Raw genomic sequence first — 24,879 nt, 5'->3', positions numbered from 1 at the left:
TGGTTAGCTGCCCTGAATTCATGGCCTTAGACAGTTCAGATAGCTTATTTTCTTTTTCAAAAATGTTAAAGTCTCAGTGGATGGCAAAAGTATGAAAGACCATATGCCCAAGGTTATCCATTCAGCAGAAGTTTTAATAACAAAGGCTGAAAACAAACCAAATGTTCGTTTTGTTGGCTGAATAAACTTTAGTACAGAAATATCATTGAACATGATGCAGCTATTAAAAAGAAATGAAGTCTATCTATCCATACTTTGAGGAACTGGTGCAGGAGAAAAGTGTATATAGTATGCCACCATTTATCTAAGGAAGATTGATCTTTCTATCCACATACATGCACACACACATATTTCTTAATTTATTAAAATATTAAAATAGAAACCATTTTACATTTTAAGAAATGGTTTATATTTTAATCTATGAAATGACAAAGGAAGGGAATGGTGTGGGAAAATAGGGATAGAATTTAAACTTCTTTAATTATGTCTCATTTTAAGTAAATAACTATAGAATCATTCCAATATTTTACTTAATTATCAAACTAAATCTATTCTCAAAAAACTCTGTAAAAACAACCAACCAAGCAGACAAACAAATGAGCCTATACAGAGAGGAACTATATCAGATGTCGTTTTGCACAATAATTTGATGACATGCTCCCAGAGGGAAATACCCTAAGGATAAAAAGAGCTCAACACGAATGTCAAAACTGTTTACAATAACCATATTATAGGTGGTAACAATTGTATTATTACACTTAGACTATTATAGTGAATCACAAGGTAAAGTAAATGAGTAACTGTGTAGGTGTCATTAAAACTGGAATTTTGGGGAAGAGAAAAGGGAGCTGCAGATATAAGATTGATGAAGTTAAGTCAAAAGCTTGTGGTCCTCATTATGACATCGAAGTATCACACTGTGAACTCATGATGTATAGATTTTCTAGCTCTGCTCACTGAAATCAAGTTCTAGAAACAACGAAACTTAGTAGCAATAACTCCCAGTGTCCAGATTATGGTTTCTAAACATCAGTTCCTACAAAAAAATTCCCATTCTTTTCAGAGGTGCCCAAATTTTCGGTACCTTTAATTATGTCTTGTTTTAAGTAAATGACTTTATTGGAAGATTTTTTAATATGAGAAACCAGGATTCTATCAGAGACTACCAGGATTATGTGAAAATGATGCAAAAGCCAACTTGAATGAGCTCCCACTAGTCAAAGATGTGACACATTTAGCTTAATAAGACTAATAATTGCAGTGACTCAAAACACAGAGAATATGGTAAAATGCATAAATTCAAAATTATGCTTAAAAACCAGAACCTCATTGGTCACTTCTGAATGATGCTAGGGAAAAAACTTATGGGGAAATTTACAGAAAACAAACTTGTAGGGAAAAATTTCAGCATTTATCTTTGCTTTATGAATTGCACTTCCAGGTAACAAATAGTGAGGAGATGGTTCTCTTTAATAATGTATGCCAGCTAATAAATTATGGAGGACTGATAGGATTAGCATATCACTGTATAAAATAAGTGAATATAGGCGATTAGCATAAGCAACTGCTAACATCACAAGAAGATAAGGATACATTATGTACCCCCTAATTGTAGTCTATAAAACTAACCAATCAAATATTTTGCAGAAATCATTGAACCTGAATCCCACCAAGCTTCTCGACATAAATACGGTACGAACAAAACAAAACATAACAAAAAAGGACAGGGGAGTCTCTTAAATGCCTTAGAGAATGCAATCAATAAACTGTAAGAAAGAAATGACAGCTCTGGAAGGTTGAGTCTCTCAAGGTCACCCATTCTTGAAGTGGAATTGCTAAGACTCAAGCAAGAATATTTGGTTCCAAGGCTTGAGTCTTTCCTTCTGAGCCCCACAATCTCCGGTGCCTGCCTTTATCACACCCAGAAGTTACTAGCGATAGGACCTCATTAATCTGTTTCTCCTTGTGGAGGCGTGGCTTCCTCTGCTAAAAACGAAGATGCCCAGGCAAAGCTCAAACCTCCAGGGCTGCCAGTGAATCAGGCACCTGGTGGGAGGCACCCGATTGTTTGCTCTCTCTGTTCAATGTAGAGAATGTTCACTTGCCTCAGAGGAGGAAGTGTTTGGCATATCATTTCCACATATGTGCAAGATGAAAATTTCCAATTATTCAGTTACATAACCACCTCCGTTCCTCTGGAGATGTTTAATTACACATGCCCCCACCAGACGCTTCTGCGTACCAGGCATCAATGGGCATTATTCAGCCCCTATTAAAAATAGAGGGCCTCTGAGTCACAAGGAGAAACCAGTGGAAGCAGGGAGCAAGCCCAGGAGTGGGTAGGCTTGATCAGAGATTAACAGGACCCCAAATGATGCTACAGATAGAGACACTTGAAGTGAGACAACCCTGCAGAAAGCCGCCCCTATCACAGGGAGGCAGTGGCACGTGGAGGAAACAGAACGGAACTAGGAGTTTGAGCGTTTGGATTCCTGTTCCAGTCTGGCGTTTTTTACAGGCTTTGTGACCTCAGGGGACTTCAATCTCTGCTCCTGTCTTAGGACCAGATGGCTAACAATACCTGCCTTGTTTGTGTCATTGGCTTATTTTTAAAGTAAAATATTAATAGCTATCAATTTTGAAAATTTATTATATGTGGGAGCCACTGGAATAAGTATATTACAATTATATTCTCTTATAACACACTGACAACCCGATAAAGTAGAGCTTGTTATTATCATACCCATTTTACAGGTGAGAAAACTGAAAATCAGAAAGTTAAGTAAATTGTTGAAAGTCACATAGCTACCAAGTGGCAGAGTTGGGGTTTGAATACTATCTGCCCAATTCCAAAGCCTGTACTTGTAACTGCTATAGTTATGAGATGTGATTATATAATTTCAAAACCCTTTGAAAGTTAAAAATAAAAGGGAAAAATATCAGATGTCACTTAAACCCAGTCACTCAGACTCTCACTAAATACTTACATACTCGTACTTTACCTATAATGTTAATACAATTAGGTTATCTACTTTTCCAGGCTAAATGGAGCATAGGATAAATCAAATCTGAATGTTATTAGGGTACCATTTGAGGAAGGCACTGACAGGGCACAAAGTAATTCCCTAAGGTGACAGAAGAAACAGAACCAGTCTTCTTTTTATGGAATGACGACCCTCACCCAGAACTTGTTCTCTCAACTATTTCCAGGGATTTCTCACTTGTCAATTTAAAACCTGTGTAATTGAGTGAGCATATGTTTGTCTGTAGGATGATGGCCTTGTCTGAATCTGTCGTCATAGTTCTCAAATGGATTGTCATTTGTATTTCAGACTACGGCATTCTCCCCTAGAAATGAAAGCTGTCAAGTAGCAGAAGACAAGACCCCAGACCTCATAGATGTCTGGAAAGACCTAAAATCAGGAATTCTAGAAATGGCTAGCCTTTGACACTTGGCCTAGTGTTTCATCATAAATTCAGGCAAAATGGGAAAACAAGTCAAAGCATATTGCCGGATGCAGTGCCCTGGGTCACTGTGTTCCTATGCACACAGCGTTTTTGTTCTGCTCTGATCAGCCCAGTGAAGTAGAAAGGGTAGGCTTTGAAGACAGATCAGGATTTGGATTCTAGTTTCCTGCTTACTAGCTGAATAGCCTTACTTTCATCATCCATAAAACAGGAGTGATAATAATTTCCATTCCAGGTCGTTGATAGGATTAAATGAGAATAGAGAGAAAGTGCTAGGCACATAGTAGGAACTCAATAAATATTAATTATTTATTCATTTCCTTCACTTGCCAAGTTTTAATATTATCTATTTTTTTCTTGCCTATACTGTACAATCCCCAGTATTACAAATAACTTTAAATACGTATCTCTGTGTTCTTGGGGTTTTGGGCTGTTTCATTCCTGTTTTCTCAGGGTTCGTTACCTCTGTTTCCATGGTGATTTCCCAGCAACGTGTTTCTATTTCTGCCCTGGCTGACGGTTTCCTTGCTGTGCTTTCCTTCTTTTCTGGTTATGGTTTTTGAAGTACACACAGACCACGGAAAGATGGACCAAGATCCAGACAAGAGTGGTGAGGGAGGCAGGGCCTGATTTCTACCAGGTGGTGAAAATCTCCCCAGGGGATGAACATTCATGGGTTGAAGTCTACCTGAAGAAGTTCTACTGGCCTTTGAGAGTCCTGCCTAGATGGTCCCATGAAGAATAATTTTCTTTCTCGAAGTCCCTAGCCAAGTCTGTTTCACACACAACATGTTTGCATTATTTGGGGTCAGCTCTACTCCAGGAGACTGGACCGGAGCTGGGGTTTTGTACAGTTCTGCCCACAGTGCCCACTCCCGATTCTGGTAAAGAGTAAGGGCTCATGGAAGGTGGAACCCATATGGCAGGCATTTTATATAATTAGGACAGATCTGTAATGAAGTCTTTTCTAGAAACACTGCAAGTTAATGCACAAAATTCTGCACACAATAATCTCAAATGCTTCCTGAAGACAACCCTATTTAGGTATTACTAATTTATTTTAGAGTTGAGGAAACTGAGGCTCACAGAGATAAGTAACTTGCCCAAGATCACACACTGCTGAGAGTAAGAACTGTGATTAGAATCCAGGCTCGGCTGAACCTAAATGTTTACCTAATATAGTACACAACTTTTGTAGTAATAATTTCATCCAGGCAACAGAATTGGGAGAGATCCCAGTTTGTCTTAGGCAGAAATGGAAAGCTCTTTCACTAGGATGATTTTTTGAAACAGATATATCCAGAGGTCATCAAAACCCCATTGTTTGCCAGATCTTCTCCAGCTTTGTTTTTCATTAGGTGGTCTTTATTAGGAATTGATTCATTAAGAATCACAACTTGCCACAGGCAGCTAAAAGTTATTTGCTGCAAAGAGCAGCAGAGACCAGTTTTATGGCAACAAGAAATGTCGGGTAACAGAGCAGTCAGAGCAAAATGTTAGATTACCTGCTGTCCATGGTAGAACACAGCCAGGAGGAACATGGCCATCAGCAGCAGCGATGCCTCCTTGGTCCCCAGGAAATCTCTGTTGGAAGAAAAAAATGCACTGATAACCATGGGGGGACTTCAAGGAGACCCATGAGAAAACTGAGGTTCAGAAATGAGTGGTTAAAAAAAGAAAAACACATCTTTTCAGCACCTATTATGTGATAGTGGCTGCTCTAAGGGTTTGCACATTGGCTAATTCAGAAACCAGTTGATCCCCAAGGGCATGAGGTGACCCAGAACACGTACGGTGAAAGAGATTCTAGAGTCTGGCATCCAGATGGTACACTCACATTAATAATAATGTCTTCTATGCACAAAACACATTTTATAGATTTTAAACGGCCTTTATACTTTCCTATCACAAAATCCATGTGAAGACAAGCAACTTTCCTCCCCACATTTTTAAACATTCTGTTTAACAGACCAGGGTGTAATGCTTGCTGTGTGGCAATCTCAATCCTGAGTGCTTTCATGCTTAAATCCTTATATTAATTCTATGAATTGAACACTATTTTAATTCCCATATCAGTTTTCTTAATCCTTATATCAGTTCTATAAGTTGGGGACTATTGTTACCCCCTTTTAATTATTATATCTTTTGATAAAGCCTTTGTTTCTTTTGTGCCTTCTCTTCCTTGAGTAAACCCCAAGTCTCAATGTGCAGTTTTTGTGGAGGCAGAGGCTGGAGTGCTTCTGTCCTGGGCTCTCCTGGGCTCTCTAGGAGACCACACAGAAAGGCGGCTGATGATGATCAGTGGTAAGTGTATTCTTAAACACTGACGTGGCTTTCAGACTTCAAAGGAATTCAGAAGGTGGCCAGAGAAGCTGCTGTTTGATTCAGAATGCTTTCTTTCATTTTGGTTCAGTGTGAGGACTTCCTCAGGACAAGCTGGAGGCCAGGAGGCAAAGGGTTAGTGGAAGCAACATTGGAATTGGAAATAAACTGTCACTTTGATGGCTTTGATTGATAATGAAGAAAACCCCAAATGAAAATGCCCAAGTACAACCATCTCCATGGATGTCAGGACTTGCCTTACATCACCTGGTGTCCTATTTCCCCCAGGTTTTTCCATCTCAGGTAATGCCCCTTCATCTATTCACCCAGGTGCTTGAGCCAAAAGCCAAAACAAAACTAGGATTCAGTCCTCATCACCTCAGCCCCATCTAACCCGTAGTTAAATCCTGCACCCTCTACCACCAAAATACATCCCCAGTCCATCTGCTTCTTCCCATGTCCCCCTCCACCACCTGAACATGGCCACTATGATCTCCAACAGCCTCCCAACATCACTGTCTACAGTTTATTTTGTACATGGTTGCCAGAATACTTTTTACTACTAAAACCAGATCATGCTACTCCCTTGTTTAATCTCTTCCCAACCACAAGCACAGATGTAGTTGGAACTCACTCAGAAGTAACTCGGGTGTGGCTTAAGGAAACAATGGGACCATCACAGATGAGACGCAGTGTCTAGAGGGAGAAGTAGAGTATGCAGCAAGGTGTTATGCCAGGGAAATCTCAAGTTTTCCCTTTTCTGTTCTTGCTGGAGACAAGCAGAAACAGCCCAGGGCTCAGGGAAATGGGGGCTTAGCACCAGCTGCCAAGACCAGTTTTTCATCTAGCTTTATGCTGAAAAACCTTCCCAGCTTATACTGGGCCAGGCACAGTTCAACTCATCAGGATTGGACAGGGACTTAGGAGTGAAAATGTACATTCTTAGGGAGGTATTATGCATATGAGGGTTAAGAGAACCAAATAACTCTGTGGGCTGGGACAAGAGTCAAATCTGTGAATACCTTGGAGAAAAGATGTTAACAATAGATGATACTAATTATTATGCTTCTATAACCCCAGAGAAGCACATAATTATTGAGCATCTACTGTGTGCTAGGCATAATATTCTGGGATGTAGAGATGAAGAAGCCACATTGTCTCTGTCCTCGAAATATTAAGTAAGAGAAATAATCAAATACACAGATAATTTTATAATATGATACACTCCATGGAAAGGGTACATCCTTGTTGCAACAGGAATACATGGGAAGAAAAAGCAATGCAGGCTGGGTGTTCAGGGAAGGCTGAAGAGCTCAATCCTAAAAGACAAGACTTCACAAGGAAAAGGTAGGATGGATTCTCTAGGTACAGGACATCTATTTTGCTTAGCTTGCTGGTTTATAGGTCTCTAATATGGGGATAAAAAATAAATGTCATATATCATGTTTGAAGCCACATGTAGACTCAGGAAGAGAGAGTGCTAACAGAGCTGTCCACTGTGAGTGCTAAAGTGAAGAGGGCTGGACTATGAGCCACACATTGTCACCCTGCATTTTAGGGCTGAGGAATCATCCATCTATTCATGAATCCATGAATCCATGAATCCATCCATCCATCCATCCATCCATCCATCCATCCATCCATCCATCCATCCATCCATCCTTTGTTCCATCCTTCCAGCCATCCACAGTCACCATCAGGCTTATTTTGAGGACATAGACACAATCCAGTACCATCCTTTTATTCTTTCATGTCACTTAATTCTCTAGCCTCTGAAGTTTGTGGACTCCTGAAAAAAGATGGAAGACATGAGGTTTGGACTCATGAAGATCCAGGTTCCAATATCAGCTTTTCTATTGACCAGTTGTTTGACCTTGGAAAAGTCATTTGACATCTCTGAGCCTCAGTTGAATGTATCTAATAGTGTTCACCTCTATAATTGTGAGGATTAAATGAGTTAATCGTGGTAACGTGCTTGGCACAGTGTCTGGCCCACATTTCTCCCCTTGCCACCCTGTAAAGCACCTGGCACATCATCTTGCTCACAGTGGTGGAGCTTTAAAAAGTCACTCGCTTACATTGCTTAGTTTGAATGAGCACGTCCTCCGTTCAGCTCCTCCTGTGACTTCTTCCCAAACCCCTGCTCTGCCTGGCACTTTGGATATCCTTCGCTTTGCCATACAGAAGACGTTTTTTAAGCCCAGAAATGTATCATTTGAACCACATTTTCAAGAGAAAACACAAATACCTCTTGAATTATTTTGAAAGCAGTGATTGAACAAAAATAGAAAGATGACTAAACTCAGAAGAAAAAGTAAAAGAAAATTATGAACAATCTTTGAGTCATTCACTGAATTTCAGATGGGGAAAATATAGCCTGAGCAGAGACTGCAGAATATGATAGTAAGTCAGTCAGGCTGAGGAGCATCCCAAAAGAACTGTGGTTTGAAATTAGAAAGTTTTTTTTTTTCTTTTTTTTTTTGTAGTTTCAATGATTCCTTAAAGAACTTCCAAAGAGAGCCAAATGACTGAAATCTGTACTGTATTATAATGCTTTGCTTGATATTGGTTGTCAGGGACTTAAAACCAAGAACATGTTGAACTAAGTTATTTGTATTAATAAAATCACCGAGTTAATACTACCATCTCTTTATGCTAATAGAAAGGAACATTCTTCAGTGAAAACCCATGTAGCAGAATGTAATTTTCAGGGCTATAACAGTCTTTAGAGATCGTCTTATCTGATATATTAAAAAAATTAATATTTGAGTGTTATGCATTACATAAATATTTATGCTAATTATAGTGAGTTTGGAAACTAACAAAAGTGCACATATAACAAAATACAAATTGCCCTTAAGTCTACTACCCAGAGAAGACAATGGTTAACATTTTGGAATTAACTAAATGTCATTTCCTTTTACCCCATACAAAAAGGTATGTTTACAAATTTAGGATTGCATAGCTCTCATACTGTTTTGTAAGCTACTTCAGACTTAGGAAAAATTATGAAAATGATTTCAAGTAATTAAGTACCTTACACTGTGCACTTAGCAGATTTATTCTATTCCATATTATGTGCACCACACATAATGTAATATGTCTTGAAGGCTTTTATTTTACAGGTAGAGACTGAGGCCCACGGAGGACTAGTCATTTTCCCAAGGTCACACAGCTCATTTGTGTCGGAGCCAGGATGAAAACTCATATCTTAGGCACCAAATTCAGCATGTTCATTATAGCACATTTAACCCTGAATTTTTAGTTTATTATTAATTCCCAATTGCTTCTATGACACTCATAATAAACCATTCAGCTTGAATTTATCTTTTATTCTGTTGTCATAATAATGACTGTACTCATTAAGTGCTAATTTGATGTCATACTCTAATAACCACTTTACACATTCTGCCTACTAAGATAGTATTATCCCCATTCTAGAAAAAAAAATCCAAGACTGAGATGTTAAATTATTTAACTTAACTAGCTAGCGAACAGTGAAGACTAGCTATCAATACAGATCTCAGTGATATTTTCAGTAGCTACAATGCCCTCCTCTATGTACCTACTTATAATTGCTTGCCCCTAAGGTCCTAAAGGATAAAAATAATGCCTTATTTATCTATGAATCTGCAGGGCCTATTAAAAGCCCTGAATGTAATGTGTATTGAATGGGTACATGGATGCATTCACGAAGGTCATGTGATGTTGGACAAATGCTATTTGGCTTTGACCCTACACGTGGATTATTTCCTGGTTGTTCATTCCTCCTATCGACCCTGCTCTTTCATGTGGACTAATGCAATAGCTAGAACTGGTTCAATAATTTGTTGACTCACTGTAAAATGAAAATACAGGGGTTTCTTGAAATTTTTTTTAGAGAATTTCAAGATGGTGAAAGCAGGGCATTAAACAAAGCCAGGCCCTTCTGAGCGCACAGCCCTATGTGAATACACAGGCCACATGTGCATGAAGCTGGCCATTGCAGTTGCCTCCCAAATAGTCTTTCTGCATCCATTCTTGTCCCCATCTAGTCCTTTAGTTGTAGCAGACAGTGTTCTTTTGAACAACCCCAACTTCTCATTGTTTAAAATCCTTTTGTACATCCCAAAACCTTCTTGATTCTTTTAAATTTTATTTTTAATTGACATGTAATAATTGTACATATTTATAGGGCACAGAGTGATATTTCAATACATGTGTACTCTGTGTAATGATCAAAGCACGTTAATTAGCATATTCACTACCTAAAATATTTATCATTTCTTTGTTTGTGAACATTCAGAATCCTCTCTTCTAGCTATTTAAAAATATACAGTAAATTATTGTCAATTATAGTCACCCTGCAGTGCTATAGGACACTAAACATATTCCTCTTATCTAGTTGAATTTTGTATCTATTAACCAACCCCTCTCTGTAGGAAGGACTGATGTGTTATACAACACTGATGTGTTATACAACAAACTGCAGGTGTCTGTTTTCATGAGTGGGTAGCAAGTCTGCATCACTTATCTTAATTATACTTTTGTGGCACTGAATTTGGAAATGTAGCATTTGCCTTGAAAGGCTGAAGATGATGGATGGGAAGTGTGTCCAAGTTCAAGTGTACTGTACCCTATGATTTGTATTCATATTTTGTATTGTGTAACTGAGACTGATGAGGGGCACTTGGCCCAAGTTAAGTAGTTTCCATCATAAACCTGGAAAAGTTCCTGTTTTAAGGCTGAGCCTAGAGAAGATCAGTTCTGCTTCTAAAAAGTCTGATGTGTCTTTATGCAGAAATTGTTTTCTGCAACAGTATGGTCACTGATGAGGCACTTGAGGATGGAAATCTTGAATCGTCTTTGAAGAATGTGGCTAACCTCTTCACTGTGTCCTGTCCATACTGACCTAATTTTTACTTTTTAATTGAGCAGACTTTGATTGATTTACTCTGGTGTGGTCTGTGCCTGGTCTTTCTGTCTCTCTGCCTCATTATTGATTCGTCAGCATAGTGGCCACGCAGGCGGTCATCCTGTGACACTAAAGAGACTCAGCTGCATGAACTGAAGTTATCCTGGAGGACTACTTCCCCAGGATCTTTCAGCCACAGTACTGGGCATGGCAACAAAGTTGGAGACCTCCTAGGTTTATTTTCACTTTTCTAAATATTCTTGTATAAACGTGACAGTAGGACTGGAAATGGTTAGTGAAAAGTACATTGAACATGGTTGGCATAAAGAACTGCATTCCAGAGCCGACTTTGTCATATACTAGTAGTTCATAGTTTCCCTATCATTAAAAGAATGCTGAATCTTCCTACTTTTGAAAACAGGAAGATGACACTCACATCAAAAGATTATCAAGATGTTTAAATGAGATTATAAGTTAGAAGGAGACGTGAACTATTAAGTATTGTATACACATGAGAGAAAATTGATATATGGCTACTATCAGTCTTTACAATTCTGCTTATTTATGAGGACTGTGTGGACCAATGAACCTTTCCAATGTAATAAACAAATGGGAATCAAACGGAAACAATTTAGGTCAGAAAAAGTCTTTTCCCCACCACATGGCTTCTAGATTCTGCCAGTGCCAATTTTCTTTAATTCCCTCCAAATGCTTTTAGATAAGTGTTTTTCCTATGTATTATCTATTTTAACTCATTCTCATTTGTGAGAGCCTCATCTGGTAGTATATTTTATGTCTGAAATGCCTTCAACATCTAACATTATTGGTACAATCTTGCAAGGATTATTTTGGTAACCATGGCTTATCTGCAGCCTGGAGACCACTGAGAAGCCCCTACACATGCTGTTTAGTCCCCAGCTGCCAGAGAGTGGAAAGAGCAGTGTTACGAATGAAGTTGTGGGTGTGTGGGGTGGGATGGGGTGGGAGGCAGCTAGATACCAAAACAAAAGGCAGAGGTGGTATTTGTTGCTTTTGTAAGCACTTTCTTTGTAACAACAGGTGCACAGTAGATCTTAAGACATGTTGTTGAATTAAAATATATGTTCTTGATGTTCTGCTAGAAGCAGAGGAGTAGTATGAATACTGTCGATATAGGAGTTAAGAAGAAATTGTTTAGGTAGATAGTGAGGGTATGGAAGTCTTCATTAAGGTTTTACTTTTAATGAAAAGCATCCCCAAATTATTTTCCTTTCTAACAAGGGCAGACTGTAAAATCCAGCTGCAGACACAGATGCTGGCAAATTGTGCCAATCATGTTCAAGATGGTGGCACCATCTTCTCTTTGTCATCCACATGTACAGTAAGGAGCAGACAAGATGGCGCTGGTCAACTGGAAAGCCATTTACATAATAAGATTAGGTTGGCCAATTTTCCCAGCACCATTTATTAAATAGGGAATCCTTTCCCCATTTCTTGTTTTTCTTGGGTTTGTCAAAGATCAGATGGCTGTAGATGTGTGGTATTATTTCTGAGGACTCTGTTCTGTTCCATTGGTCTATAGCTCTGTTTTGGTACCAGTACCCATGCTGTTTTGGTTACTGTAGCCTTGTAGTATAGTTTGAAGTCAGGTAGCGTGACGCCTCCAGCTTTGTTCTTTTGACTTAGGATTGTCTTGGCAATGCGGGCTCTTTTTTTGGTTCCATATGAACTTTAAAGCAGTTTTTTCCAATTCTGTGAAGAAACTCATTGGCAGCTTGACGGGGATGGCATTGAATCTATAAATTACCTTGTAAACTAGTTCAACCATTATGGAAAACAGTATGGCAATTCCTCAAGGATCTAGAACTAGATGTACCGTATGACCCAGCCATCCCACTACTGGGTATATACCCAAAGGATTATAAATCATGCTGCTATAAAGACACATGCACACGTATGTTTATTGCGGCATTATTCACAATAGCAAAGACTTGGAATCAACCCAAATGTCCATCTGTGACAGACTGGATTAAGAAAATGTGGCACATATACACCATGGAATACTATGCAGCCATAAAAAAGGATGAGTTTACGTCCTTTGTAGGGACATGGATGCAGCTGGAAACCATCATTCTTAGCAAACTATCACAAGAACAGAAAATCAAACACCACATGTTCTCACTCATAGGTGGGAACTGAACAATGAGATCACTTGGACTCGGGAAGGGGAACATCACACACCGGGGCCTATCATGGGGAGGGGGGAGAGGGGAGGGATTGCATTGGGAGTTATACCTGATATAAATGATGAACTGATGGGTGCTGACGAGTTGATGGGTGCAGCACACCAACATGGCACAAGTATACATATGTAACAAACCTGCACGTTATGCACATGTACCCTAGAACTTAAAGTATAATAATAATAATAATAAAAAAAGATAATAATAATAAAAAAAAAGAACTTAAAAAGGAAAAAAAAAAAAAGATTAGGTTGGGGCGGCCAGCTTTCCCCATGCTCTAGGTAAACATCATACCTGATCAAACTAATCTGTGAGCCTATGTAAATCAGACACCACCTCCTCAAACCTGGCTATAAAGTCCGGCACATCTGCTGCTGGTCAGTCTTTCCTCTCGGAAGTCCCCTCTCTCACTAAAGAGAGAGCTAGTTTCCTTTCTCTTCCTTTCTCTTTCTTTTGCCTATTAAACCTCCACTCCTAAACCCCTTGTGTGTGTCTGTGTCCTAAATTTTCCTGGTTCAAGACAACAAACCCAGATATCTACCCCAGACAATGTAGCTGCTTCATACTGGAGACTTCACCTGGGATACCAAGGTACAAAATTCATTGAAATGGTGAGTAGAGGAGTGGACTCCAACTCTGTCCCTTCGTTTCAGAGCTCTTGGCCTCCATTTTAGAACTAAATCAAATCAAATCAATAACAGGCATCTGTCAGCCAGTTAAAAATATGGTTAGTGTTGCTGCCGTTCTTAAAGACTCAGATATGATGCTTACTGGGGAGAACATGGAGAATCCCCCAGCACCTACGGATTGCTGGGCATGTTGGCCATGTTTGAACCAACTTCCTTTCATGGAGGACTTAGCCATCATGTGGGGCTGGAAGAGGTTCTGGAGCAACTGAGGATTTCTGACTGGGGCTAACCCCTGGGGTTATCCAAAGGCTTCTGAACTGACCCCAGCCTCCAACTGCCTGATGGAGTGTTGGCAACAGGATCTCCAACTTTCCTAATGTAATTTCCTCCTTTCCTGTCTGAGACAGCCATGTCTCCTATCCTCTCTGTGTATGCAGTGTGGGGAAAATTTTACAGTTCAGGGAAGTGATCTCGTTTGGCAAAATTAGGGAATGTCGTAGTAACCGGGCATATAGCTCAAGGGAAGGCGTACTTGTGATTTTTGAGGAACAGAGGGTCCTTCCCCACCCACAGTGAGTGTCTCTCTCTGTCGTTGGTCTGGAGGGCACATGGCACTTCCAGGTCTCTCTCTGCCCTTGGTCTGGAAAGCGTGTGGCATTTCAAGGTTAACAGCGCCACCTAGTGGAAGAGGGATCTTGTCCAGAAGGCAGATTGTCGGTCTTTTTCTGAAACACCCTAGCTTCTCAATTCTCCCTTTTCGTGCCCCCTACTAAAAACCAGGCTTTATGCTGCTTTGGTGAATGGGAAAATTCTGCCTTCAACAATTAGGAGTAAAATATCTTCTGAAACCGATACTGTTCCATCAGCAGATAAATGGCCATTTGGTCCCTATGTTCTTTTAAGGCACCTATTATGTCTCCAATTAGAGTGGTACTTATTTAGTAAGGGGGTTTTAAGTTTGGAAGTTAACCAGAACCATTCTTGGAGGTTGAACAGTTTAGCACAGGTGATAATGGCAGGATACAGAGCTCAAACCAGCACACTTCCTCTATAAAGGGGGGAAGTACAACAGTTGCCCGGATGCGAATGTCACATAGTCTCTCTTGAGATCCATTTTGTTTTGGCGGGGGGAACTAGGCAGGTCACACAAGTCTAGGAAGTCAAAGAGAAATCACAGGCAGAGGACTAGAGTTGCGGGTGTGAGCGTGACAAATCCCAATCACCTAGTTCCTCTGGTTCCATGGCCGAGGTCATGTCTGCAACCACAGGTGGCACATCCAACAAGGTGCCTGGACCCAGGAGCCATGGAGGGAAAACAGCAGGGAGGATACCCCCCGACTGTCTTCCCTTCCACCCTGGGTCATACCAAAAGGAAGGAGCCTAAAGGGACACCTTTTTCTCACTTCTCTTTCAAAATGGGTAACAGACAATCTTCAGCTTGCACCCCTCTGGAGTGCATTCTAAAGCATAAGAACTCCTTTGACCCTGAGACTTTGAAGAAAAAGTGGCTCATTTTCTTTTGCACAAGGGCATGGCCTTTTTACAAGACCTTTGCATTCATTGCAAAATCAACTCAGCCCTTTTAGTAGTCACATCAGGCAGACCCAAGAGAATGATTCCCCAAAACTAGAAAAGCAATTTCTGGGGGAACTATAGGAGGCAGCTATTGGTTGTTCCAGTCCTTACAGTCCATGGTATCTGGGGCCACCTCCAACCATGACACCAACTCTTCCACCTCCACCATCTCCAAAATTTCCCACTCCCCCACCTTCACTCTTATCCCTACAGGAAATGCCCAATGGAGGTAATGCCACAGGGTTCAAGTTCCCTTATTATTGAAGTCTCCCTTAGCAAATAAAGGGAGACTTAGGCCAATTTCCTGATGACCCTGATACGTATATAGAAGCCTCCCAAAACTTTGATATTTCACCTCTCATGGAGGGATGTTACGCTGCTCTTAAGCCAAACCCTAATGGCAGCTGAAAAACAGGCAACTCTGCAGGCAGCACAGAATTTCAGAGATATGCAGTATGTCTCCTATGGTAGGCCAAAAGGAAAAAGAGAAATTAGGACATCCAAAGAAACACCTTTCAAGATGTTTCCCCTGAAACATCATTCCCAATAGGAACAGAAGCAGTACCTCTTGACAATCCTTTTTGGAACCCCCAGGTTTTCTATGGTGTTTTTCCTTCCTTCATGGTTTAAAAGCTCCTATCTCTTCTTTTATAATATTCCTCCAAACTAAGAAAAGTTAACATTCCCAAACTTTAAAATGCTTTGCTTAGAGTTGAACTAGGGGGAGGGGCATCCAGGAGCCTGACATGCCGGCAAAAGGGTAAAAGTTTTTTTTTTTTTTTTTAAACCAGTCAAGCTTTAGGCTTCTCTCTCCCTGTGAAAGCTGGTAAAGAGGATAATAAGAATCATTGTTTATATTCTCCATAAAGTTTTAACTAATGAGAAAGGCATTTGTGATGCTGGTCTCAAGCTGTAGCCAAACTGGTGTGCTTTGTGTGTCTTCATGGTTCTGTCAAAAGAAAGGGTACCTTAGGTTAGGATGCAGACCCAGGACCCCGTAAGCCTGCTGTTCAGTCCAGCCCAACAAAATGATCAGTAACAAACTTGGCTACAGGCTCTCATCTTGTTTCATGTCCTTGGGAACATGACCTGTAATCAAATGGCAATACTTTGTTTTAGTCTCTGCCATTTTACAATGGTGGCTGTCTTTCTGTACTAAGTCAGCTACTGAGTGGGGGCCACAAACTCATATAAGCCAGTTTATTGATCTGGGTGGGCATGCTGATCCATCAAGGGCAGGGTTTACAAAATATCTTAAGCACTTATCTTGAGAGCAGTTTAGAGAGGGTCAAAATCTTGCAGCCTCTAGCTGTGTGACTCCTAAGCCATGGTTTCTAATCTTGTAGCTAGTTTCTTGGTCTGGCTCCCAGGCAAGAGGGAAGTATATCTTAGGAGGGGGCTGATACCATCTTTGTTTTGGACTGTGAACTGTAAACCAGGTTTCTCCCAAAGTTGGTTCAGCATACCCCAGGGATGGGCAAGGACAGCTTGGGGGCTGGAAACAAAATGGAGTTGTTTGGGTTAGATTTCTTTCACTGTCTCAGTCACATTTTTTCAATAACATTTGTAAAGCTGCTTATCACCCCTTTAAAAATACCTCATACACTTGAGGTTAAGTCATAACCTAATTAAGGCTTGTTGGTTTCACCTGGGAGGTTACTTTTTGCAAACTTCAAAAGCTGAAAATGTTAACTGCTTGGTATAGCTAAAGTCAAGTAACAAGGGATTTAAAAAGTTTTTCTTAAAGAGCGCTCAGAGTAATTAAAAGTGGATATCCAAGTGACAGGTATATTTAAAAGGCCTTTATGTTTTTCTCTTCTTCGATCTTGTTTTCCTGAAAGAAATTTTTTTTTTCTTTTCAGTTGACTGGATTATTTTTCTTCATTTTGTTGTCTTGCTACTTTTAATGCACATAAGAGAAACCCTAAGATAACTTTTAGTAGCCTGGGACTCCTTGGGAAAAACAGAGAGGTGCCATAGACCCTGTTTTGGGGAAAAAAAACCCTCTGTTTTCCTCATGAAACCTCAGAAATTAAAAGCAGATTGTTCCCTCTCAAAATCAAAAGCTCTGTTCTGTTTTGCATTGTATTATCTGACAGTTTTGAGTTTTAGGGGTATCAAATTACTTCATATTATGAGAGAGCTTTGGTGTGTAATAACTAGGTAGGAAATATATTTTAAGGGATGACTAATAGTAGTTATGGAGGAATACTTAATCCTTTGTACATTTGAATCAGAGAAGCATGCTCTTTGTCACCTGAAAGATGTGGATACATTCCCACTCTCCTCTGAGAGATGCGACTCCAAAGGGGGATGGGCTGATTACAAAGTAAGCCGATTGTCTTTGGGTTGCCTTGCAATGAAATGCATGGTAGAAGCACTGCACTGTCTTCTCCCACAGAATCTCCCTCCTTTTGGGGATCCATGATCCAGTACAAAACGGCACCCTTAATTTTGGAGATCTGTCTGTCTTCAGCTGTGCCTGCATAGTATGCCCTAGAAAAGGATGCTTTTGTGACCCTGTTCCTCCAAGGGCTCCACCCTGAATCCAGTAATCAAATTAAGAAACTGGCAAATGAAAAATCTTATGAGTGCTGAATCTTCTGTCTGTGTCACTATATATGTGTTGTGTGTAATGTCTATAAAAATAGCTCTAGTTGACTGGCTTAAAGAAAAATAAGTTCTTAAATATTTTTTAAGTTATTATAAACTACGGAGATAACTAAACTTCTTTGTCAGTCGTGTTTTTAACTGTAACTACCCTGAAAATTTTGTCATTCACAGACAATTGTTGTCTTCCTTTGTTCCTTCTCAAAAGGCGGTTTATAATCAAGCTATACGACTTTAACAGGTATTCACAAATGCAGGTTTTTAATAGTTTTGAATGTTGTAACATTGGAATGGAGAAAAATCCATATGGGACTCATGAAGAACTGAAATGTCCACGAATGTCAAGCATAACAAGAGTTAACTAAATGGACTGCACTCAGAATGCTAAAAGAATCTTTTTGACTTTTGCTTGGAATATTGCTGACCCTTATTTTGTTTTTCAGAGTCAAGGGAACTTATTCTGAACTATTTATGGCCTTTAATAATTGTGTAAGTTATACTCCTGTGAACAAAATTTGGAGCATGTTTCTTTTTCTCTGCCTGGTTCCTCTAGAATTTGGAAAATATCTGTGAGTACTCTTAACTTACAGCAATATAGTCATTTGCGTAAGGTCAATAAGAATCCATTTTCTTCCTTTGCAACAGGACACAATTGGAAAAACTGGTTATTTTATCAAGGTTTTGACTGGAATGGTATGCTTCCCTTTAAGAATTCAATCTCGACTTGCAGAGATGATAAAAGTCCCATGGGGAGAACTAGCCTCACACCTTGTCTACACATGCCCCATACAGGGTTCCTAACCTGTGGTCAGTAAATAATGTCACCTTCTAACAGGTCCAGGAGCGCCAAGTTTATCTTGGGATCTTAAGAGAAAAGAATCACCCAACTCACAGGTATTTGAAGATCCAAACCTGTGACTGGGCTTGGCTTTAAAAGGTCTTATCTGAGATTCCTTGTGGAACAGAGTTCCATCAAAGCCAGTCCAAAAGGACTATACAGAAATAATTATTCTTCCTGCACTTAATACAAATAATCAGGCCAAGAATAAGACTAAAGTTCATTCATAATTTGTTTTTACCAAAAATGAGGACTGGAGAGAGAAATTATGCTCCAAAGCTTATCAAACATTTGTCACTAAATCTTAGTCTCATTTATTGTTTTTAAGCTTTTTGCCTACATTTCAGACTGACCCCGCTCATTCCTATGAATCAAGTGGTGGTCTCCTGATCTTGGAAGAAATAAAAAAAGGATGGGTAATGTAAAAATCTAGATCAATATGCTAGTTCTGGGCAATTATACTGCAAATTCTGCCAGGTAGTGAAAGTGGGTGGGGTGCCCATAACTCAGAGGTTTCTTTTTTTGGAAAAATAAAACCAAGGAACTTCATAGACCCCCAAAAGGACATTCTATATCTTGGAACGTAAAATTTTAGATGGAAATAATCTACTACATCACACGTGTGGGAATTGCTATACTCAATCTATTTGCAGTGAGACTATATACTGTAGCAACTTCTAACTGGAATATCAGAGATTTTCCATTGCTGTAGTACTTTGCTTAATTATTATCCTTATAGCAGGGATAATAGTTACTAACAGAAAGAAAACATGAAAATTTTACTATCACTGAGTCTGCTAGACCTCCTTGTTGGGTTTGGTAATATGTCACACCCTGGCTATGCAAAGAAGGTTATAAAGGAAAGAGATTTTATGTAAGAAAGGATCTTGTATGATAAATGCTTGTTCTAAAGACAGTAGTTGGTTGTTTAAAAGAAGGATGTTTAGGACAAGTCAGAAGGTTTAAACATGTCATAGATGGTTCGTGGAAGTCATTAAAGGGTTATAAGGAAGGTAATACTTGTGCTAAAAAGAATAGTTTGTTGTTTAAAAAATACTTGTTTAGGACAAGTTGGAAAGTTTAAGTGTGTCTTAGATGGCCTGTGGTAGTCATGAAAGGATTAATAATTGCAGGAAAGATTTAGCCAAGGTTAACACTAAAGTGACTCTAGCCACCCAAATCCAATGCCACTTATCCTAAAAGGAATGCTACCTCTATATTAACATTTCAGCAACATCTGGTGGAGGTAAACCAGTGTTACAACCCATTGGAATGGCTGACAGTAATCAAACTCCAAATGGTGCTGCAGACAGAACCATGCATGAACATGCCTTTCTTTCAAGGACCCTTAGATTGACCCCAGCAGGAGCCCTGGCTGCTGTTCTTCACCCAATGCCCTTTTCAGCAGGAAGTAGCCAGAAAGCATTGTCGTCCAACACCCCTAACAGCAGTTAGGGTTACCAATCCAGAGGGAGGAATGATACAGAAGTTAAGAAGAAATTACTTAGGCAGATAGTGAGGGCATGGAAGTCCTCAGTAAGGTTTTCCTTTTAATGAAAAGCAGCTCCAAATTATTTTCTGTTCTAACAAAGGAAAGCCTGTAAAATCAAGCTGCAGACATGGGTACTGACATTGTGCCAATCATGTTCAAGATGGTGGCTCCATCTTCCCTTCTCTTTGTCAGCCATGTGTACAGTAAGGAGCAGACAAGATGGCGCCAGTCAACTGGCAAGCCCATTTTCATAATAAGGTTAGGGTAGAGGGGTCAGCTTTCCCCACATAATATGACATCATACCTGATTGAATCAATCTGTGAACCCTGTATAAGTCAGACACTATCTCCTCAAACCTGACTATAAAATCTGATGCATCTGCCCCGACCAGTCTTTCCTCTCAGAAGTCTCCTCTCTCTCAATAGAGAGAGAGTTGTTTTCCTTTCTCTTTCTTTTGCCTATTAAATCTCCACTCCTAAACTCCTCATGTGTGTCCATATCCTAAATTTTCCTGGCATGAAATGATGAACCTTGGGTATCTACCCCAGACAATGTGGCCACTTCACTGTCATTGTCTCTTCCAAACTTTAGACTAAAAGGAGGGTGGGTTTGTGAGGGAGACTCCCTCCCAGCACATCACCGACAAGGTGCTGCTAGAACCAGCAAAACTGATGCTCTTATTAAGTCTATTTTATTGCCTCCCTGAATTAAAAACATGCCCACTGATGAGTAGAAACAGGTGCCAGAACTCGATTCTAACCTGAATTACGATGCATTAATGCATTCCAGTATTTTGTCTATGTTTTAAGAAGTCAACAAGGCATAGGTAGTGTGGAAATAGTATCTTCTGATGATCAGTTGGAATACATACCTAATAAAGACTATGAGAAGACAAAAACACTAAATGCTTTGGAACAAGCCAGAAGACTTGGGAAAATAGAAAAAAAAAACACATTAAATGTGAAGTATGACACAAATCCAAAAGAAATTGTGCTTATAGGTTGAGGAGCACATATTATAAGGACAACAATGAGAAAAAATTCTAAGTGTTGTGAATGATAGTTGGCTTACTGTGAATCAATTATGTAATATGATTCCAAATGAGTTAATGCTTCTTTCAGTCACTCAATCATTTAATATTTCATTCTACAAATATTTAATTGGACACCTTGCCAGATAACCCTAAGTGCTTACTATATGAGCATGAGTAATGGTCCTTGTCTTCAAAATTTCCTATTTTAATGGAAGAGAAAGACATGAAAATTAATTATTTCAACACAGTGAGGTAAATGCAGTAATAAAAACTTATATACATGGATTAGAAAATGAGGAATGGCCAAAGACAGTTTTGCCAAAGAGAGTGTAAGTTTGAATACAGATCTGTTATTTACTGGCCACGTGAACCTGGGTAATTGCTCACTTCTCTTAGCCTTTGTTCTTCAAAATGTTACTCTGAAGATTAAATAAAGCACATAAAATGCTTGATACACATGTAAATTAGACATTAGTATCTAAAGTTTATAAAGAACTCATATTCTGGCTATTGCGAATAATGCTGCAATGAACATGAGAGAGCAATCTGAAACTATTCTTTAGTGGATAAATGGATAATGAAAATGTGGTATATGAACACAATGGAATATTATTTAGCATTAAAACAGAAGGAAATCCTGCCACTTGCTACCACATGGATGAAACTGGATGACATTATGTTAATGAAATAAGCCAGGCTAGAATCTGGATCTGGGACTTCCCAGCCTCCAGAACTGTGAGAAATAAAGATCTAATATTTATTCTAGTCTGTAGTATTTTGGTTATGGGCTGCCTGAGCTGACTAATACAGACAGATGATGTATATTTCACTTTACCTACGAGCAAATTGAGCATGGGGTCACTACTGGTAGGCCTAGTATTTTTGACAAAATTGCATGTTATCACTTATATGTGGAGTCTAAGAATTTTGAACTCATAGAAGCAGATAGAAAAATTATGATTACCAGAGACTTGAGGAAGGTGTGTGTGACATGAAATTGAAGAGATTTTAGTCAAAGGATACAAAATTTTAGATAGGAGAAATAAATTCAAGAGATCTGTTGTAAAACATGGCAACTACAGTTAATAGCAATGTATTGTATTTGAAAATTGCTAAGAGAGTAGATCTTCTGTGCTGTCACCACACACGTAAAAAGCATGTGAAGTAATGCGTATGTTAATTAGCTTGATGTAGCCATTCTACCACATATGCATAGATCAAAAAATCATGTTTATACCATAAATGTATACAATTATTTGTTAATTAAAAACAAAAATAACTCTTACAAATTCAACAAGAAAATGATGAATAACCCAATAGAAAACTGAGTAAAGCATATGAGCTGGCAATTCACATAAAATAAAACCCAAATAGCCAATAAATAAACAAAAGATGCACAAGCTTATGCATAATGAGAGAAGCACAAATGTAAACAGTACAATAAAATGCACACTCAACCTAACAAGTATTTTAAAAATCTAACAGTATAGGTGGGAATGAGAGCAACAGGACCACTGCTTATAAGAGGAAAATCGTGTCAGTCACATTGAAAAGCAATTTGGCAACATTTTAAAAAGTGGAAAATACAGATACCCTACAATCCAACAAGCGTGCTTTTATATCTACACCCCAGAAGATATGATCAAAGCATTTTTTATAATAGGGAAAACTGGTAACAACCTAAATGTCTCTATTAATAGGTCAAAGGATAAACATATTTTGATATGTTTGTATTATTTCATATGTACAGACAACAACTAAAATGAAGTCCGTGTATATCAACCTAGATGGATCTAGAAAGATAATATTACATCACAACAAAATAAATATTATAAATAATTTATAGATACAGCCCTAGCTATATGTATATATATGTGTGTATATATATTATATATATAACATGGATGGGAAGGATATATATTAAGTATATCAGAAGTTGGATTTGAGGAGACAGAGGAGAATAATAGTAGAGAAAGGAATTTCAACATCTGAAACACATTATCCTTTTAAAAATGCATAAGAAAATATACTAATTGTTAGCATTGTTTACTTCCAGGGGTTGGTTCATGGGCATTCATATTATTAGTTCTGGGCATATTTTCTTAGCCTTCTTGGATTATCTTGACCTTATTCTTTTCCTTTGACTGTTGGCCACTTATTCCGGCCTCAGCTAGTCCTGTGTGCTTCTAATACCAGAGACCAATCAGCCTGGACTGGCTCCTTCCATCACTTCTTGTGTGGGGTCTGTTTACCCCAGTGGCTGTAAAAGGGGCCAAGTGATGTCACCAGAAGGTGCATGCAAAAAGGGAACTCTTGCCAATGGGAGAGAGAGGGAAGGAGCCAGCAGACACATTTTTCTGCCTTCCTCTGTCCTGAGACACTTTTTCCCACCTTAGAGCCTGCCCAGAGACATTTCAAATGGCTCTGTGAGTGGATTTTCTGAGGCACCAGCTGAATCTCTTCACAGCCCATGTTGCCAGCAAAATGTAGTGGTAACTTGCATTTGCCTCTCATCCTTTTCTTCCTCACTTCTCTTTTCCCTCACTTTCACTGTCTTGGGATTTCATTAGCCTTGCCTTGGGCTGTTTTTCTCTAAGGAGTCTGGGTAAGATATTCTTTTTTGGACTTTTCTATATTTCAACAGTAATACATTTGTCCCTCAGCATCAGCCCTGTGGATACCAAAATCCATGCATGCTGAAGTCCGTTATGTAAAATGGTATAATATTTGCACATAACCTTTACATATCCTCGCCATGCTTTAAATCATCCTTAGATTACTAATAAAACCTAATACTATGTAAATGCTATGTAAATAGGTGTTATACTGTACTGTTTTTGTTTGTAATTTTTTTTTTTAAATATTTTCAATCTGAAGTTACTTGAATCCACAATGCTGTGGATATGCAGGACCAACTGTACTATCCTGAGAGAGCATGAGGGCTTAATACACAGTGGCTACTATTATTAAGATTGCTACAGCCAAATTATAAATAGATCCTACAAGTGTTGGAGCCACTAAATTTGAAGAAATCACAAATTATCAGACTTGGAGAAAACCTGAGCTACTATTTAGTCCAAACTTTGATTAATTAATCTGTAATTCACATATATGATACCACTGAAAAGTCAGGATTTTTGCTTGGACTTGTAAACTACAGAATGCCTGATTCGAGATGTAAGTCAATATCCAATCAGGCCTTAAGTTTCAATAATGTGGCGGGCATCATTTTCCCAACAATTCCACTTCCCGCAGAAAGTTGAGCACACTTTGAACTCACAATGGGGGGGGCACTTACTCTCCACTGTGGTTGAGGTTATCATAACGCAGAAAGAGGCCTGCGTAGATGGTCTCAGTGAGCAAGGCATAGATGGCGATCATGATCAGCAGCACTGCCAGCTTCAGGACGGAGTTTAGACGGAGGAAAACTGCACAGGTCACCATGGCCAGCACCCCCGTGAAGACAAAGTACTGGAAACAGAGAACGCAGGTGGTCAGATTCAATGGGGGCAGCAGTTCCCTCTCCTAGCCATGGACGCTGGTAGGTCTTACACACATTTGCAGAGAGTTTCCATTTGGAGGTCTCAAGGCCTGCTGTAATTCAACAGGTCCCAAATCAAACTCTTCATTTGCCTACTGCCAAGCCCTACTTTACGGCATCACTATTCACAGCATTTCCCAAGCCAATAACTTTGGTTTCATCTTCGTTGCCTTCTTCTTCCCCATACAGGCCATCCTACATTGGTAGATTCTACTTTTTTTTTTTTTTTTTTTTTTACAAATGAAATTACCTAC

The 24,879-nt window shown here is 39.2% G+C and overlaps 1 protein-coding gene across 2 annotated transcripts in view; it reads right to left on the bottom strand.

The window, feature by feature from the left end:
* The window catches only part of ADCY8 (adenylate cyclase 8 (brain)), a 263,079-nt gene that overhangs the window by 30,225 nt on the left and 207,975 nt on the right, over positions 1-24,879 (bottom strand). For both annotated transcript variants that reach the window (XM_011938168.1, XM_011938169.1), the window contains 2 exons: positions 24,383-24,555; positions 4,974-5,052 (listed from right to left, as the gene is read on the bottom strand). In XM_011938168.1, the coding sequence (XP_011793558.1) occupies positions 4,974-5,052; positions 24,383-24,555 (252 nt within the window). The remainder of the gene's footprint in view (positions 1-4,973; positions 5,053-24,382; positions 24,556-24,879) is intronic.

Source organism: Colobus angolensis, unplaced genomic scaffold, assembly GCF_000951035.1.
Source record: "Colobus angolensis palliatus isolate OR3802 unplaced genomic scaffold, Cang.pa_1.0 Scaffold17, whole genome shotgun sequence".
Lineage (NCBI taxonomy): Eukaryota > Metazoa > Chordata > Mammalia > Primates > Cercopithecidae > Colobus > Colobus angolensis.
Note: the sequence above shows the minus strand (reverse complement) of the source record. Positions and strands in the feature narration are given on the sequence as shown.